Consider the following 15,973-nt stretch of genomic DNA (forward strand, 5'->3'; position numbering starts at 1 on the left):
ACATAGGATAATTCTGTATGAAACCTGCCCCCGGCGAATATTCTGTAGGCTCAAACGCAGTGGGCCAGTGGCCACACATTTGAAGGCTTAGGAACAAGTGTGGATTTTGACTGACTGTCCAGTTCAGCATGTTTTCGCTGCCAGAGCAGAGGCAGTAATGCGAGTCAAGGTTCAGCAGGCTGAAAAGATCAAAGCTTCCACAAGTCTGAGTAGTTGTCTTTATATCTAGATCCAAAATCCAAAGCTGTTCCAGCCAAGGTCTTTGACTGGACCCATTACACACTTAGGTGCCTAAACCTAAACTTCAACCTAAATTTTCCCCAAATTTGGAAAATGTTCAGGTTTGGGTCCAGACCTCCCTGTATAAAGCAGTAGGAAAAAAAAGGTGAATGTGTCTGACTGATGTGCAGGATGAAGACAATAGAATCATCCAAAGAGGATGGAGAGAGGCTGTTCTCAGTAGTGACAGATGGCAGAACAAGGAGCAATGGTCTCAAGTTGTGGTGGGAGAGGTCCAGGTTGGATATTAGGAAAAACTATTTCACTAGGAGGGTGGTGAAGCACTGGAATGGGTTGCCTAGGGAAGTAGTGGAGTCTCCATATCTAGAGGTGTTTAAGTCTCGGCTTGACAAAGCCCTGGCTGGATTGATTTAGTTGGAATTGGTCCTGCCTAGAGCAGGGGGCTGGACTTGATGACCTTCTGAGGTCTCTTCCAGTTCTATGATTCTATGATCCCTGCCAGGTGTTCCTGCTCCATCCACCAGCCAATTTGTGCCTTTTTTGAGCTATGTATTTTGTACTATTGGTTAAATATATTATTGCACCCAACTGATCTTCATTCACATGGCTGAGGCCTTTGTGTGCCCCCCTTGCTTAACAATTTGTCTATTAAATCAACAGCTATTTCTAGTCACAGAATGGAAAAATGGGTTTCTAGTCTCTCCCTTCCTTTTTCCTACATCTCTAACCATCTTTCCTGCTGTGTATCAATCCCTTCTGTGTATCAGAGAAATTTACCAAGTGTGAGAAGAGTGAATGTGATTTAAATCTAGAAAAGGAATTCTGTGAGTTATCAAACCATGAGAGAAATGGAGCTACTGTTGAGAATAGTGGCAACGTCCCTGTGACCTCTCTCTTAATGGCACACAAGTCTCCATGTCCAGGGGTAAGCTCTGCATTCATCTCTTCTGCAGAAGTTGAGCCTTCATGTGATGGAATTGGAATGGTTCTGCTTTGCACAGGGAGGGAAGCGGGATGCTGGGAGTCTATACAGGGGGTGCGCAACATTTCACAGCAAGGATTTATGCTTCCCAGAGAATAGGCTCCCTGTGTCTTAAAGTAGAGATTTCAGGGGATAAGTCAAAGGCCTGAAAAGAAGATCCTGGGCTACAGCAGTTATTCCTTCCATGAAGCAGGGATGCAGAACACATGGTACTGTACTACGGATGCTGCAGTAGCAAGTATGGCGCCACCTTGCAAAGTGTATTCCTTCTTACATGATTCCCACAGGGTACGTCTGCCCAATTGGTTTGTATCAGTCCATGTATTGGCATAAGAAGTCACCTCTTAAAAATCTCAGGGAAGGACAAAAAACTTTTCCGTTAAAAGTATTGCGGAAAATCATGCCAGTCTAGACGTAGCCTGGGTGTTTTGAGTCCAAAGACACTTGAGTCCTGCTTTGGCTGAAACAGGATAACAGTGTTTTCTCTTTTTATCATAACATTCATTGTCTATTATATCTGTCACAGGTGACTAACAGGGTAGCATAATATGCTATGTGTAGATGAATTCCCTGTCCAAAACCAAGAATTTAAAAATAAATGTAAACACAATATACATGTACCAAAATGCATAGTTAGAAAACTGAAAAAAAATCACTGCTAGAAACCTCAATTATGTGGTGCGAAGTTACCATTTAGACGTGACACTTAGAGAGAGGTCACTAAACTATAGGAAGCAGAGTGGGTTCTGTGATATTACTCAGAGTTGTTAGCTGATGCATTTTAATATTTTTTTCTTAAAGTCACTTATTTGACTTAATTCATGTTCCCAGTAGTCAGCCTCATCTTCTTGTTTGTATCATTGAATTCTGAATGCAAGGGGCCAGAGAAGCACCACCATATGGCTGTAGCAGTCAGCATAAGCCAGAGAGTCTCTCTGATACGCATTAACCCTGAGCTGGTGAATTTCTCCCTTGGAAGTATTTCAACTCATGTCACTCCATCACCTCTCTGCCAGGTGCTGACCCAGGATCAGATATAAAGTTGTGGCTTTATTTTAGGATAGAAACCCATCCTAAGGATCCAACAGAGACTTGTATTGATGCCAATGACTTATTTCACAAAGGTCACTGAGGCTACGGCTACACTGTAGCCTTCTTCTGGAAAAGCTTATGAAATGAAGCGCAGCGTGGAATATCGCCGCTCTTCATTTGCGTAATTAATTAGCAGCCGCTTTTGCGCAGGAGGATTTTGCTGTGTAGACAGCTCCTTTTTGCGCAAAGAACCCCTCTTGAGCAAGAGCTGTTCTTCCTCATTTTTTCAGGAAGAGCGGCTCTTGCGCAGGAGGTGGGTTTTGTGCAAAAAGGAGCCGTCTACACAGCTCCTTTTTGCGCAAAAGCCTCTTGCGCAAAAGTGGCTGCTAATTAATTATGCAAATGAAGTGCTGCGATATTCCATGCCACACTTCATTTGCATAAGCTTTTCCGGAAGAAGGCTACAGTGTAGCTCTAGCCTAAGGGTACATCTACACTGCTATGCTATTTCAGGATACTGGAGTATCCCGAAATAGCTATCCCACGTCTTCACAGAAAGCCCATTATTTTGGGCTTGCTATTCCGATGTTCCTGTAAACCTCATTCTACGAGGCGTAAGGGATGTTTCGGAATATCGCTTTATTTAAAAATCCAGTGTTGTGTGGACAGTGCCAAATGATGAAATAAGCTATTTCGAAATCACATCGAAATAAGAGGCGCAATTTGCATAGCTCAAATTGCTTATCTTAGTTTGAGTTAGGGTGCAGTGTAGATCCCATCAGCTAGTAACTACACAGAGATACATCTGATGAAGGGCTAATTCCAAGCAGTCATGGAACATTCTCTTAGCCTTCCTGGGGGTTTTAGGGAGATTGGAAGGAATAATAATGAAATCCCTTCTGCACCGGGCTTTACTGAAAGGACCAGACTTTGATACCCTCACTCATTTTCAGTAACACTTTACTTCACACGGGGCCCTCTGACTTCAATGGCACTATCCATATCTTACTAGTCAATTTAAGGTACCAGTCCAGCCTTTAAATCGGCAGCCCCTGCTAATGCTGCAGCGTCTTCAACCCTTACAAAGCTCAATGAAGGGCAGAAGAGGGGAGATAAGGCAGCAGACGGCCTGATCAATCAAGTTTTGGATTTTGTTCTTTGCTGACTGAACTGAGAGAAATCCTGGTCTTTGAAATTCTGTGGTCAAGAGGTCAAATCATAATGGTTCCTTCTGACCTTAAAATATCTGAATTTATGCCTGGCCAGATTCTTACAATTCCCTTTAGGATTCCCTGGCCCTATTTCAGCAAATTTTGCTCCTTTTTCTTCCCAGGCTGGACTTTGCCTGGCACCGAATCAAGCCATTGAGGTCCCCCTACCTGCTGATGTTTGCTTTAGTTTCTCATTTTTCTTTTTCCTCCACTTCCATGGTTTGAAGATCCTGCCCAGTGTTGCCAGCTTGCTGTTCCTTCTCACAGGCGGCGTTCTAATCCCTGAGACCAGATATTCAGAATGCATTGCAGGGGGCTGCTCCATCTCATCTGAGAGGCAAAAACAGAACAAAGCTTGCTGGTTTACAAAAAATAAGAGGCAAGTGTTTCAGCAGAGGCCTAGTAAGGGAGGGGATGGAGGAATATAGACTTATTTTAGCTAAAAGCATTCAGTTTAGTCACCAAACAATGTAGTGCAAACAAGGGAAATTGAGTCATTGTTGTCTTTGAAGTATGTGCACCAGATCCACTCATGCTGAGCAGGGAGATGTGTGCCACTATAGCTTTTTATACTGTGGTGGGGGGTTGAGGAGTGAGAACCTTTCTTGGCTTTATATCACGCTTGTCATCACTGGCTTCTAGTACCCGGTATCTGAAGGACTCTATTGCAGCCCATCTCCGCTGCACAGAGTTTGAATTCCAGTGGACAAGAGATGCTTCGTTTGTGCATCCCCAGTCTGCTCTGGTATGGTCTTGATGCTGTTTGGAATGATTCTCTACAGCCCTACCCCAGCCTAAGGGAGGTGTTGACCTTGTATCGCCCCTTTCCTCCACATATTTCCTGCTTCCTCCATGAGAGGTTCCTCTGCCAGGCTTACGCCAACAGAAGCACTGGATGCATGTGGCCCTGTGTGAGGGTATGTCTACTCTGAAGAGTTTTTCCAGCAAAATGAACCTTTTTCCAGAAAAACTATAATTATGTCCACACTGCTATTGTGTTCTTTCAACGTCAAGTCAAAAGACTGGAGGGGTTTTTCTGACAGCGGTAAACCTCTTTCTACCAGGAAGAAGCCTTTTTCCAAAAAATCTTTTTCAGAAAAAGGCGTGTGTGGACATGAAAGAGGGAGTTTTTTTGAAAGAAGAGGTCTCCTGGAAAAAGCACAGGTGCCACTCCATCCACAGTAATCACAGTTTAAATGTGAGATAGCGTCCAATCAATGTGGACGCCATCTTTCGAAAAAGCACATTGTTTTTTCATTGCGCTTTTGCTGCGTAGATGCTTGCTTTCTAAAGAAGTTGCTTCTTCTGAAAGAAGCCTGCAGTCCAGACATAACCTGAAAGGTGGAGGCTGTGGCTATAAATGCTATGTTTGACCTGGGAGACCACTTTCTTCCCTAGATTCTGACCCTAGTGAAAGGAAGTGAAAGGAAAGAGCCATGTGTTATAACCCACAAGAATTGTTAGTCACAGGCAGAGTTTATAAGGGATGGCCCAAGGGGTGGGACACTTGCGTGTAACACGAGACAGATGTTCAGTTGCTTGCTCTGCCACATGTTTCCAGTGTGACCTTGGGCAAGTCACTTTCTCACTGTGCTGGTTATCCATGGGGCTGATAGCATTTCTCCACCTCACATGGGGTATTGTGTGGAATAAGTATATTAGAGAGAGTGAGATGCTCAAATGCTAGTGTAATGGGGGCCACATAAGTACCCAAAGTCAGTAGACTGTAAAAATAACAGCTCCAACAGTACTTAACACACAGCTATTTCCAGCTTTAAAGTGGTTTATAAAAAAAGATGAATTTACACCACTCCTGTGTTGTAGATAAGTATTAGTTCCATTCTATCAGTCTGGAAAATGAGGCCCAGAGAGGTTAAAACAGGCATTTATAAACCAATGATTCCTCTAATTTTTTTCCCATCCATGTGTAGAATAAATTTTGTTATGTGCACCCAAGTATGTTTGGATGTGCACTACCAGTAGAAACACATGCTGCCAGCTGTGGGCACTGTGGGTGCTTTGCTAATCAGCTGGGCAGCATTTGAATCTTTCTTGGGTGGCTACCCAGGTGGTCAGCTTATAGGGAACACCGGTGACCACTGAGTTTTTGTCATGAGACACTTTGGGACTGACTTTCAGAGGTGCTGAGCAACTGCAGCTCCTAATGATTTCAACAGGCACACTGGATACTTAGCACTTTTGTGTGAATTGGGCCCATGTGGTCTAATATTAAGAACCTAAAATCACTGGTCACTTTTGAAAATTCAGCTCTAAGAGGCTTGCTGAAAATCAGTGTGTAAATCAGCGACAGAGCTGGGAGGAGCCTGGGACTTCCTGATGCCTAATTCTGTGCTCAAACCACAGACTCAGACTGTCTTTGTGGTCTGCGTTGGTACAGTGCTTAGCATAGTGGGGTCCTGACCCATGAGTGGGGCTCCTACATGCTACGCTAATGCAAATCAATAATGATAATTAATAAGATATTATCCTGAAAATGAACTCTCATCACGTAACTACTATGGGACACTTCTATTTGTATTAACTGCCTCTGATTTTTACATATGAAGATACCTTGTTTGGTATGTGGCATTTAAGCAAAACCACTAATAGTTAGGGCTGGTGACAGACTTTACCAGGGCTTGAGCAATGTAAGTGGGACTTGCCTCCAGGCCCCTGGAAGAGGCAGGGCCTCGGGCAGAAGTGGTACTAGAGGTTAGCCTCCCCAGCCAGCCCTCAGCCCCACTCAGATCATGCTGCACAGGGCTCCGGCGGCAGTTTAAGGGGCTGGTGCTGATGCTGCCATGGTAGCAGCGGTGGCAGTCTGGAGCCTTGGACCCTTTTAAAGGGCGGGATCCCAAATCAACTACCTCTCCCCCACATATTGGCTGCTCTGCTAACAGCTATTACACCGACATAGTCCTTAAGGAAGATGGGGGAGATAGGAAAATTCTAAGGCATTTCACGCAGCAAAACCACATGAGTACACAGATAACGCTTTGGGTGGGCAACAGTTTCAGACATTTTCAATATTTTGTCTTCACATGACTGTTCATTTTGTTTATAGCCAAGCTTCGCATGGAACAATAAAGACTGAATGATGACAGGCTTCTGCCAGCCATTACCATGAAAGATAGCACAGCAGCATAAATAAGGATATTGATGATGTTGTTGAGATGCGTATTTGGACTCCAATATACTAATTCCCAAGAGCGATGTGTCTATCAGTCATCCCGCCATGTCATGAGAGTGCAAATTATAAGACAATTTGCATATCTTGTGGGACAATCCATTACAATTTAAATGAGCTGTGTGGAGCAATGAGCATATGAACATTTCTAAGCCATTAGTCTCTGGAATAATAAAATAACAATAATTTATTTTGTGGATACTGCAGAACAAAAAATTAAATATGGTATTTTAATGCTAGAGTTTTAAAAAGAAGTTGACAAGGTGTAAATTCATAAATCTCAGTGTGAAAGTCCGGATTTTCAAAAAAAAGCATGACATTTTAGAATAAAAATATTAAACACAATAAGGGTAAGAATTCATTCTTCCTTTTTATTTAATTTTGAAAATATTGGAATTAAGTATTGGTATTGCAGATGAACTGTTAAACAGAGAAAAGTCAAATACTTTGTCACATTAGTTAGCAGAACTGAACAAAGAATGTAAAGACACTTTTTCTTCTGTGATATTGTATAAGCACAAAGAAATAAAGAAACAGATAAAACTCTCAGAACTGCTTCATGAGTATGGGCACAACTTATTCAACAGCCATTAAGGGAGGTTGAGGAGATATAATGCTAACTCATTCCACTATTTGACCCAAAAGTCTCACAAGGGGAATCACCAACTACTCTGGAGTCATGTTCTTTGAGCATGATCCATGCCACCTTAAATATAGTTGCATCACTGACTGAAATTGCAATGGCAGGTAATTTCAGGAGAAAAGACAACATTAAAAAGCTACTTGACAGAAGCTTTCTCATCGTCCTCAGTATTCAGGAGTTATCCAGTTTCCCACTGCATTGAATGAACACCCTTATTCATCCAGCAAACCAGAAGCAAATGAAATATTTCTAGTAAATCACAGGATTTTTTTCTATTCCACTCTGGAATGTCTCACATCTTGAGATGCTGAGCTCTTATTTCCTTCTTTTTCATTGGGGAAAATATGGGCTACCACTTTTGTGATCACTCTAAGGCAGTGGTTAGAGTACCAGTGCCAGCTTCTTGCTGGGTGTGGGGGGAGAAAACCCCAAGCCTTGGTGTAGGATTTGACTCTTGAGGGAGGAAGCAGCTCCACACACTGCCACTGCCCCTCCCCCCCAACTGAGAGAACTATGGCACATGGACACGATGCCTGGAGGTTTTCCCGCTGCTTCCATTGGCTAGAATTGCAGTCAATGAGAGCAGTGGGAGGTGGTGCCTGGGACACAGTGCCTGTGAGCAGCGAGGGGTGCAAAGCCAGCTAAGCTCCCTTATCTCTCCCCAAGACCCCCCCATTCCCAGCCCACTGCTGCACCTTCTCTTGCTCCTGCGCCCTTCCTCCTGGTCTGCTCCACAACCCCTAACCTGCTCCTGCACCCTCCCTCTTAGCCAGACCTCACCTCCTCACTCCCTCCTGCAGCCCCCATCCCTATCCCACTCCCTGGCAACCCCCTCCTGCACACTGAACCCCTCATTTTTGGCCCCAGAGCCTAGGGTGACTCATAAAATCTACTAACTCTGGAACCCCAGAAGAATTAATCTGGCCTGTGGGAAGCCCTGAATCTTGATCCTCCTTGACCCCAATTCCCCACCCCCTATGGGGCTGGAGGGCCTGGAGAATAAGGTTGGGGGACACATCAATGAGGATTAGGGTTTGGGTTTTTTTGCCTTTCACTCCTGAATGGTTCCCAACTAATTTTTCTGTGGCTCAATGGCCACTCAGCCAAAAAAGTTTTCCTACCGCTGCCATAAATAAAGACAATGTTGAAATGTTTTGTTTTGGATATAAATTAATATTTTATTTGATTTAAAATCAAGTTTGGTAAACTAATATGGTAAAGTTAAAGTGCTTAATCCGTTGAATTATTTTGATTTTGAGTAATATTTCCTTTCTTAGCAGTTATATACTTCTCCTTATGTTATAGTGCAAATAGCCTAATATGAATAATTTAGCATTTAAGGTATTTAGAGATAAGCAAAGGCATTTTGTCATATGAGTGGTTGGCTGGTGGTCCATGGAAAGGTTTGCATTGGTCGAGGAGGGCCATGAACCAAAAAGTTTGAGCGCCACTGCTCTACGGGCTTGTCTCCACTAAACTGGGGATAGACAATGCAGCAATTGACCCACCGACTGTCTGGTGATTTATTGTATCTGCTTAGCTGTGATAAATTGATCTCTGAGCACTCTCTTGTCAACACAGGTACTCCACCAGGACAAGAAGAGTAGCCGGCATTGCCAGAAGGGCAGCCCCCACTGATCTTACTGCCTACAAGTCACTGTGGTAAGTACGTCAACTTCAGCTACGCACATAGCGTATCTAAAATCACATAGATTAGATTGATGGTGGGGGTTGGTATAGACAAGGCCTTAGAGTAATGAATCCTTGAGAAAAGAAGACTTCAGCTATGTTAAGGATTGTTACAAAGAGGATAATGATCAGTTGTTCTCCACATTCACTCCACACAGTAAGTGTCTTGATCTGCAACAAAGGAGACTTGGTTAGCTATTAGGAAAAACTTTTGTAACTATTCAGGAGTTTAATACTGGAATACATTACCAAAGGAGGTGTGGGAATTCCTATCATTGGAATTGGACAAACAGCCACACTAGCTCTGGAATAGCATGGGCAGAAGCTCAGCCTGGTTGCTCAACTATTTACCTGCTGCCCAGGCTACCCTAACTACATGAATATTTTTAGTATATTAACTTGATCAGGTATGTGCATGTAATGCCAATATACAATATCTGTGGGCAGAACTGAACTTGGGACCTCTGGAGCTTAGAGCATGAGCCTCTAATTCATCAACTAAAAGCCTATGTGGCTTTTAGCAAAGGTGGTAGAGCAGACTCATTATTATCTCTGTAAGTGCTCTCAATGCCACTAGATGGGACTGTGCAGCCCACCCAGAAGATGTGTGAGTCACACCTGTGAGTCATACCCCCATCTGAAAGGTACATGTGGGAAGCTGGACCAGATAATGTCTCAGGGTCTCTTCCAGTCCTACATTTCTATGATTCTATAAATCTCAAGATTTCACAAGAGCTGAAATTTGCTCCATTGTCCTTGACTACATTTCTTTCTTTTCTATCTCATTGTGGCACTCCATAGTCCTCCTATTGGTTGTTATATATTTTCCAGAGCACTTTGTGACTTTAAGGGATGAAATCTATGAAGCTCTTTAAGCTAATCAGCAAGTCTCCATTGACTCCAAAATACAATCTTTCTCTTGCCTTGCATTGAACATGAGATTTGTTACCCAGGAAAGGACGAGAGATGATGGATACATATCATTCATTTTATTCACGTTGATCCATGTCTGAAACTGACACGAGCAAAATGTAGATTCACATTTTTAAAACTGATGACCAAACCTATTTTGCCCTTGGCACATAACGTGAATTAGTCCTGGATGCATGGAGCATTTGAGTGCACTGGAACATTTGAGAAAAGAGTATTTTCACCATGTCTGCATCTATACAGTAATGCTATTTTGAGATACTTCCAGTATCCCAAAATAGCTATTCTGTATCTTTTAAACATGCCCATTATTTTGAAATAGCTTTTGAAATAATGGGCTTATTATTCTGACATCCCTGTAAATCCAATTCCACAAGGATTAAGGGACATTTTGAAATAAGCTATTTCGAAATACACTCGAAATAAGTTGTGTAATTTGTGTAGCTGAAATTGCATAGTTTATTTTGAGCTACGGGTGCAGCATAAATGCACCCCTTGTGTTCAGAAGCATAATGTATCCTGGCCTTTGACAGACTGTTATCTACACAAGACAGACTTTGTGAATTGCAATCTAGGAATATATGCGAAGTTAAGATCAGGAAACAGTAACGAGGTATGGTACCTGAAGGGGACTGCAGCATGGCAACATTTTAACTAGCACTAGAATGCAGGAATCTCATGGTCTGGGGTTCCCCTCCCTCGCTGGTTACACACTTGAAAATCGGAAGTGTGATGAACATGAAACTGTGAGGCATTACAACTGCTCCTTATGAGAGAGACTGCAATGATAATGGAAAATGGCACAAAGTAGATCTGCTATTATGAGGATTTTTAAAGCTGAAACAGATACAGTAGAAAATGGTATTTGGCCCTTCCTCATGACAGCCATTGTATTGGGAATGTGAACATTTGCAAAATTAGCCTCTCCCATTCCTAAAGCAGCAAACCAGGATCCTCTATCCTTGTACGAAAGCTACTGTGGGGGTCAGGGCAAACTCCAACAAACTATCCCTATGCTTGCCTACAGTCTTCTCCACCTCTGCCTGAGCAATTCCCATCTTCCTGGGAGTTTTTCAAGCATGTAAGCAGAGATCAGATGAGCCAGATGATTTTAAACTACTCTTTGGCAGGTTGCTGACCCCACCGCATTTCGCTCAGGATTTAGGCTTCTGCAAAATAGTTTAAACATCACTCACATGGTTCATTGACCACCTCTAACATAACATCACTGTAGCATCTTTGTCTGAAACCAGGTAATCAAGGCAAGCCTAGCAAATACACCTCACCCCAAATTCTGTGCAGCTCTTGCAATGTTTTCTAAGTGCTCAAGGATCTTCTTCAAAGCCTACGGCTGAGGTTACAAAGACAGTCAGAAAGGGGCATCCATAGCTATTAGAACTTGTGCAGTTGGTGGTGTTCCCCCAATGTTGTTTGCAATGTCCCTAATTACCGGTACTCTTGCCAGTCACTCTTGGGTTTTTTAATTAATGGTTGTGAGAAGGAACAGTTCCATTGCTCAGACCCCACTTACATTCCTCTAATGAAGTTGCACAAGGTGGGTGTAATAAAGAAGGAAAAGAAGGAATATTTTATATTTGACAAAGCATAAAGCTTGAATGGGGTAATGAGGCACCCACTCTACCACCCTGAAGTCTCCAAAGTGCACTCACTTGAGTTAACTTGATAACTGTGTCTTATTGCCTGGTTCTTAGCTCAGCATGTGGTGTGAATTTCAGTTAATTCACATTTAGAAGAATAATTCGAAGAAATAAGTATGTGGAATGGTGACTCAATAAAGAATTTTTTGGGGGGACTCATGTTTCAGTCCATCAATTTAAGTTAAAACTCCCTGAAATAGGGACACAGAGGATGAAGGCTGGAAAGGGAAGACTAATTTTAAGGTGGCTAAGACCAATTCTCCACTGAAAACTTTGGTGTGTCTTCTAGATTGATTGATATAAATATTTGCAACAAGGCACCTATAGTCCTAAGGCAGAGGTTGGCAACCTTATCAAACTAAAGAGCCAAACTACATCAAAATTCAGAATAAGTGGTCAACAAAGAGCCATATAAGAGTGCCCATTTACATGACTGAAAATATACAACTTAATATTGTAAGGAGATGTGGGGGTGCAGGAGTCTGGGTTGGGGGATATGAGGGGCTCAGGGCAGGGGGTTCAGGTGTAGGATGGACAGAGGGCTAGGGCTGTGGGGGGTGATGGTACAGCAGATAAGAGAGCAGCTAGAGATGTGGTGGGTCCTCCAGTGGCCTAATTGATAAGGTCTCAGCCCCTGGGGTTGCAGGTTCAAGTTCCCCCTCATCCCAATCCCGGGAGTAGCCACCACCACCAGTTTCCCTAGGGGAGGGGCAGCCACCATGCTGCCTGCCCTGGCTGTGTGCCAGAGCTAGACTGCTGCCACCAACAGCTGAAGGTAGGAAAGTGGAGTGAGTTCTCCAGTGGCTTAATGGATAAGGCCCCAGAGCCTGGGGTTGCAGGTTCAAGTCTGTCCATGCACTCTGGGAGCAGCTGGTCAGCTACTGCCAGGGTGGGCAGCTTGCTCTGGAGGAATAAGAGAAGAAACCTGTTCCAAATGCTTTAGAGGAAGGTGCAAAAATGAACAGTTAAATACAGTAGAGACTGAAACTCTGTTAATCAACCAGCCCCTTCTACATCTAAATTAAAGTTAATGGAGATTGCCTATCTCCTAGAGCAGACCTTGAAGATCATCAAGTCCAGTCCCCTGCCTTCATAGCAGGACCAAGTACCATTTGCGACAAATTTTTGCCCCAAATCCCCTCTGCAAGGATTGAATTCACAACCTGGGTTTAGCAGGCTAATGCTCAAACCACTGAGATATCCCTCCCCTCATCATCAGGGGCAGCTGTCTAATATCTGGGACATTTCAACCTGAAGCCATGGAAGGAATTATGAAGGGACACGTGGTATCACAGAATAAAGCAGGCAAAAGAGGAGAAAACCATTTTGAAGGAAAAAGTTTCTAATGAAGAGATCAGAGCAGACAATTATGTTAGCTGAATAAAGAGAGAACTGCTGAGACCTAATATTCCAGGTGTTGAGGGCCTGCAATTCCCTTTGACTTCAGTTAGATTTAGGGAGGTCTCAGCATCTCTGCAAATCAGATACAATAGAGTAGGTTACGGGAGGCTAGAGTGGCTGTGGAGAAACGAGCCAACCAGGAGCCAGGAAGAGACTACAAGAGGAGCTACAGGAAGCTTCTCAGCTCAGTTGCAGCCCAGACCTGGAGGGAAGAAGATTGGGGTGACTGGCTGGCAGATCCAGGGACAGCTCCCAGTGGAGAGCTGTTGAGAGACTGAGGGTATGTCTACACTACCCTCCTAATTCGAAATAGGAGGGTAATGTAGTCATACCGCAATTGCAAATGAAGCCCGGGATTTGAATTTCCCGGGCTTCATTTGCATAAAGCCGGCCGGCGCCATTTTTAAATGCCGGCAGTTCGAACCCCGTGCCGCGCGGCTACACGCGGCATGGAGTAGCTAGTTCGGATTAGGAAGCCTTCCTAATTAGGCTTCCTAATCCGAACTAGCTACTCCATGCCGCGTGTAGCCGCGCGGCACGGGGTTCGAACTGCCGGCATTTAAAAATGGCGCCGGCCGGCTTTATGCAAATGAAGCCCGGGAAATTCAAATCCCGGGCTTCATTTGCAATTGCGGTATGACTACATTACCCTCCTATTTCGAATTAGGAGGGTAGTATAGACATACCCTGATGGACTTGAAGGATAAAGCCCTGAGTGAAGGGCAAAGGAATTGTCTCCAGGAGGGAAGCCTTGAAGTCACCACTCTGGTTTAGAGGGAGGCAACAAACTGAGGGAGCGGCATCAAATTGAGAGACACTCTACAGAGAGCACCAGGATGGGCCCCTGGTAGCGGTGAAAAAGGCTTGTGACTGCACATGAGGCTGTGTGACTCGGTGGGAGGACAATGTAGGCTTTTAAGATGGACAGAGTGCAGGAGCCAAACGGGAATGCGCATGTGAGATAAGCGCCGATCCTGAGGTGAATGCACACGTGAGGTGAGTGCTGACCCAGTCCCTTTGTCTTATTACCTTTGTCACTTAAAATCTTGCTGGCTGGGGTTGAAGCAAATCAACTCTTATTCCTGCCAGTCCCCAATGTGGTGGGATTTCCTGGTGAGAGATCAGCTGTTCTGCTTGAAGAGCCTGTCCCATTTGAGAGAATGACGACTGGCTATTTCTCAACATGAACTTCCTGTAGATTCTGTTGTCTCAGGAGTTAACTATGTTGTGAGAGTGTCTGGGCTAAGCAGGTTGGCTCTTCATTTTTGGATTTTTTTTTTTTGGCTGAGCCAGAGAGCCTATAGTTTGATGCCCAGACTGCTGATTACAGCGACTGCTGTAATTCACAGTGTGGTGTCTGGATGGCTGTTAAGCACATCGGGAACCAGAGCTGATTTATGCCAGCCTTGCTGCAGAGAAGAGCTGTAAGAGCCCTGGACAGTACAGTTGTGAATATTCAAAGTGGCCACAGGGAAGTGACCCTGTGGAGTTGATGCGATGGCCAAGGGGTCTAGAGCTTCTCATCATATTGGGCATTTAGGTAACTTCCATTAATAAGAGGAGTCATGCCTGAACAAATCTATGCATCCCTGAGAGGAACCTCCTGAAAACCTGGAAACAGTTGAAAAATATTGCAGCAGACAAGAACAGCAGGTAAATTTGTGTGGCAAGCCATGCTCTGCTTTCTGAGGAATCCATCTGTAATGCAGCTCTGGGCTTTTCTCCCTTATTGTCTCTGGATCTGTCTGCGCCTCAGCCAAGGAGTTAAAAACAGATGAGGAAGCTACCTCTGAAATGAGCGGACCCTTTGGCCAAGGGTCTCTGGAAGTCGTACTGTTATAAGAGGCGTGGTTTCCCAAGCTGTTGGAATGACCTGTACGGGGCAGGGAACGCTGGGACATGGTCTGGCTGTGGGGTGCAGACTCTGCTTGACTGGGAGAAAGCCATGGGGCAGGAATAAGAGAAGAAACCTATGAACTTAGCTTGGTGTCCCAGAAACAGGAAAGACTAAGCCTATGGAGCCTCCCCACCTAACTGCCAGCATTCCTGGGGGGCTATCAAAATTGCTAGGCCCCTGAGCAAGGTGGGAGGAGGCCTGACTCTGTGCTCCTGGAAGGGCATGGCATTTGAGGTGGAAGGGGCAGGGCTAAGAGCAGCCAGATCCCATTATTGCCCAGACCCAGCCAGCCTTTAGTACCGGCCAGGGAGTACCACTAGGGGCACCAGCAGTGATTTAAAGGGCCGGGGGTGCCAACCACCACTGCTGCTGCAGTAGAGACAGCAGGAACCCCGGGCCCTTTTGAACCGCTGGGCACCAGGGCAGTTGCCTTCTCTGTCCTCTCCGTCAGTGAGGCTGTGCATTTCACACCTCCCCTGAGGTAAGTGGAGGACACTATCTTTGCCTTGTTACCAGGTCTGAATAAAAGTGGGTGAAATATTTTTCACAAATAGTTAATTCACCAAACGCACACACGTTTGGCTGATCTGAAAGTACTGCATTTGTGAATTTGCCAAATTATTTAATTTGCCAAATTATTTTGATGAAGAAACATTTCTTTGGAGTAGGGCATCTTTCCTAAAATGGCCCAGATGGAAACTGCTGTCCTTGACTTTTAGTCCAGTGTTTGGGGCACTCACCTTATCTATAGAAGACCCAAGTTCAAGTGTCCCTCTGGCTGATGTAGGTGAGTGCCCCGACAGTACTGTGAGACAGTCTAATGCAGACTCTCAATCTCTCCTATCAAACCTGGGTCTCCCACATGCTATGTCAATGTCCTAAACAATGGTTGAAAATTATAAGGGAGGTGGCACCAGCAACTCCTCCTCCATTTTCTTTGCTTTTATTAGAAAATGTACAGAGAACTAGAAATTAAATGGGCCATTTCAAGTTGAATAAAACATTTTTGTTTAGTCCAAAAAGAAGTGTTTTGTCTATTTCTTAGATTTACAAAAACATATATTTTTCAGTTGTTTGTTGTCGAACATTTCCTCTCCCAACCT

At 44.2% G+C, this 15,973-nt stretch overlaps 1 protein-coding gene across 2 annotated transcripts in view; it reads right to left on the minus strand.

Annotated features, from left to right (window-relative positions):
- The window catches only part of PHACTR3 (phosphatase and actin regulator 3), a 205,557-nt gene that overhangs the window by 86,024 nt on the left and 103,560 nt on the right, over nt 1-15,973 (minus strand). For both annotated transcript variants that reach the window (XM_075901114.1, XM_075901115.1), the window contains one exon: nt 3,634-3,795. In XM_075901114.1, the coding sequence (XP_075757229.1) occupies nt 3,634-3,795 (162 nt within the window). The remainder of the gene's footprint in view (nt 1-3,633; nt 3,796-15,973) is intronic.

Source organism: Pelodiscus sinensis, chromosome 18 (assembly GCF_049634645.1).
Source record: "Pelodiscus sinensis isolate JC-2024 chromosome 18, ASM4963464v1, whole genome shotgun sequence".
NCBI classification, from domain to species: domain Eukaryota; kingdom Metazoa; phylum Chordata; order Testudines; family Trionychidae; genus Pelodiscus; species Pelodiscus sinensis.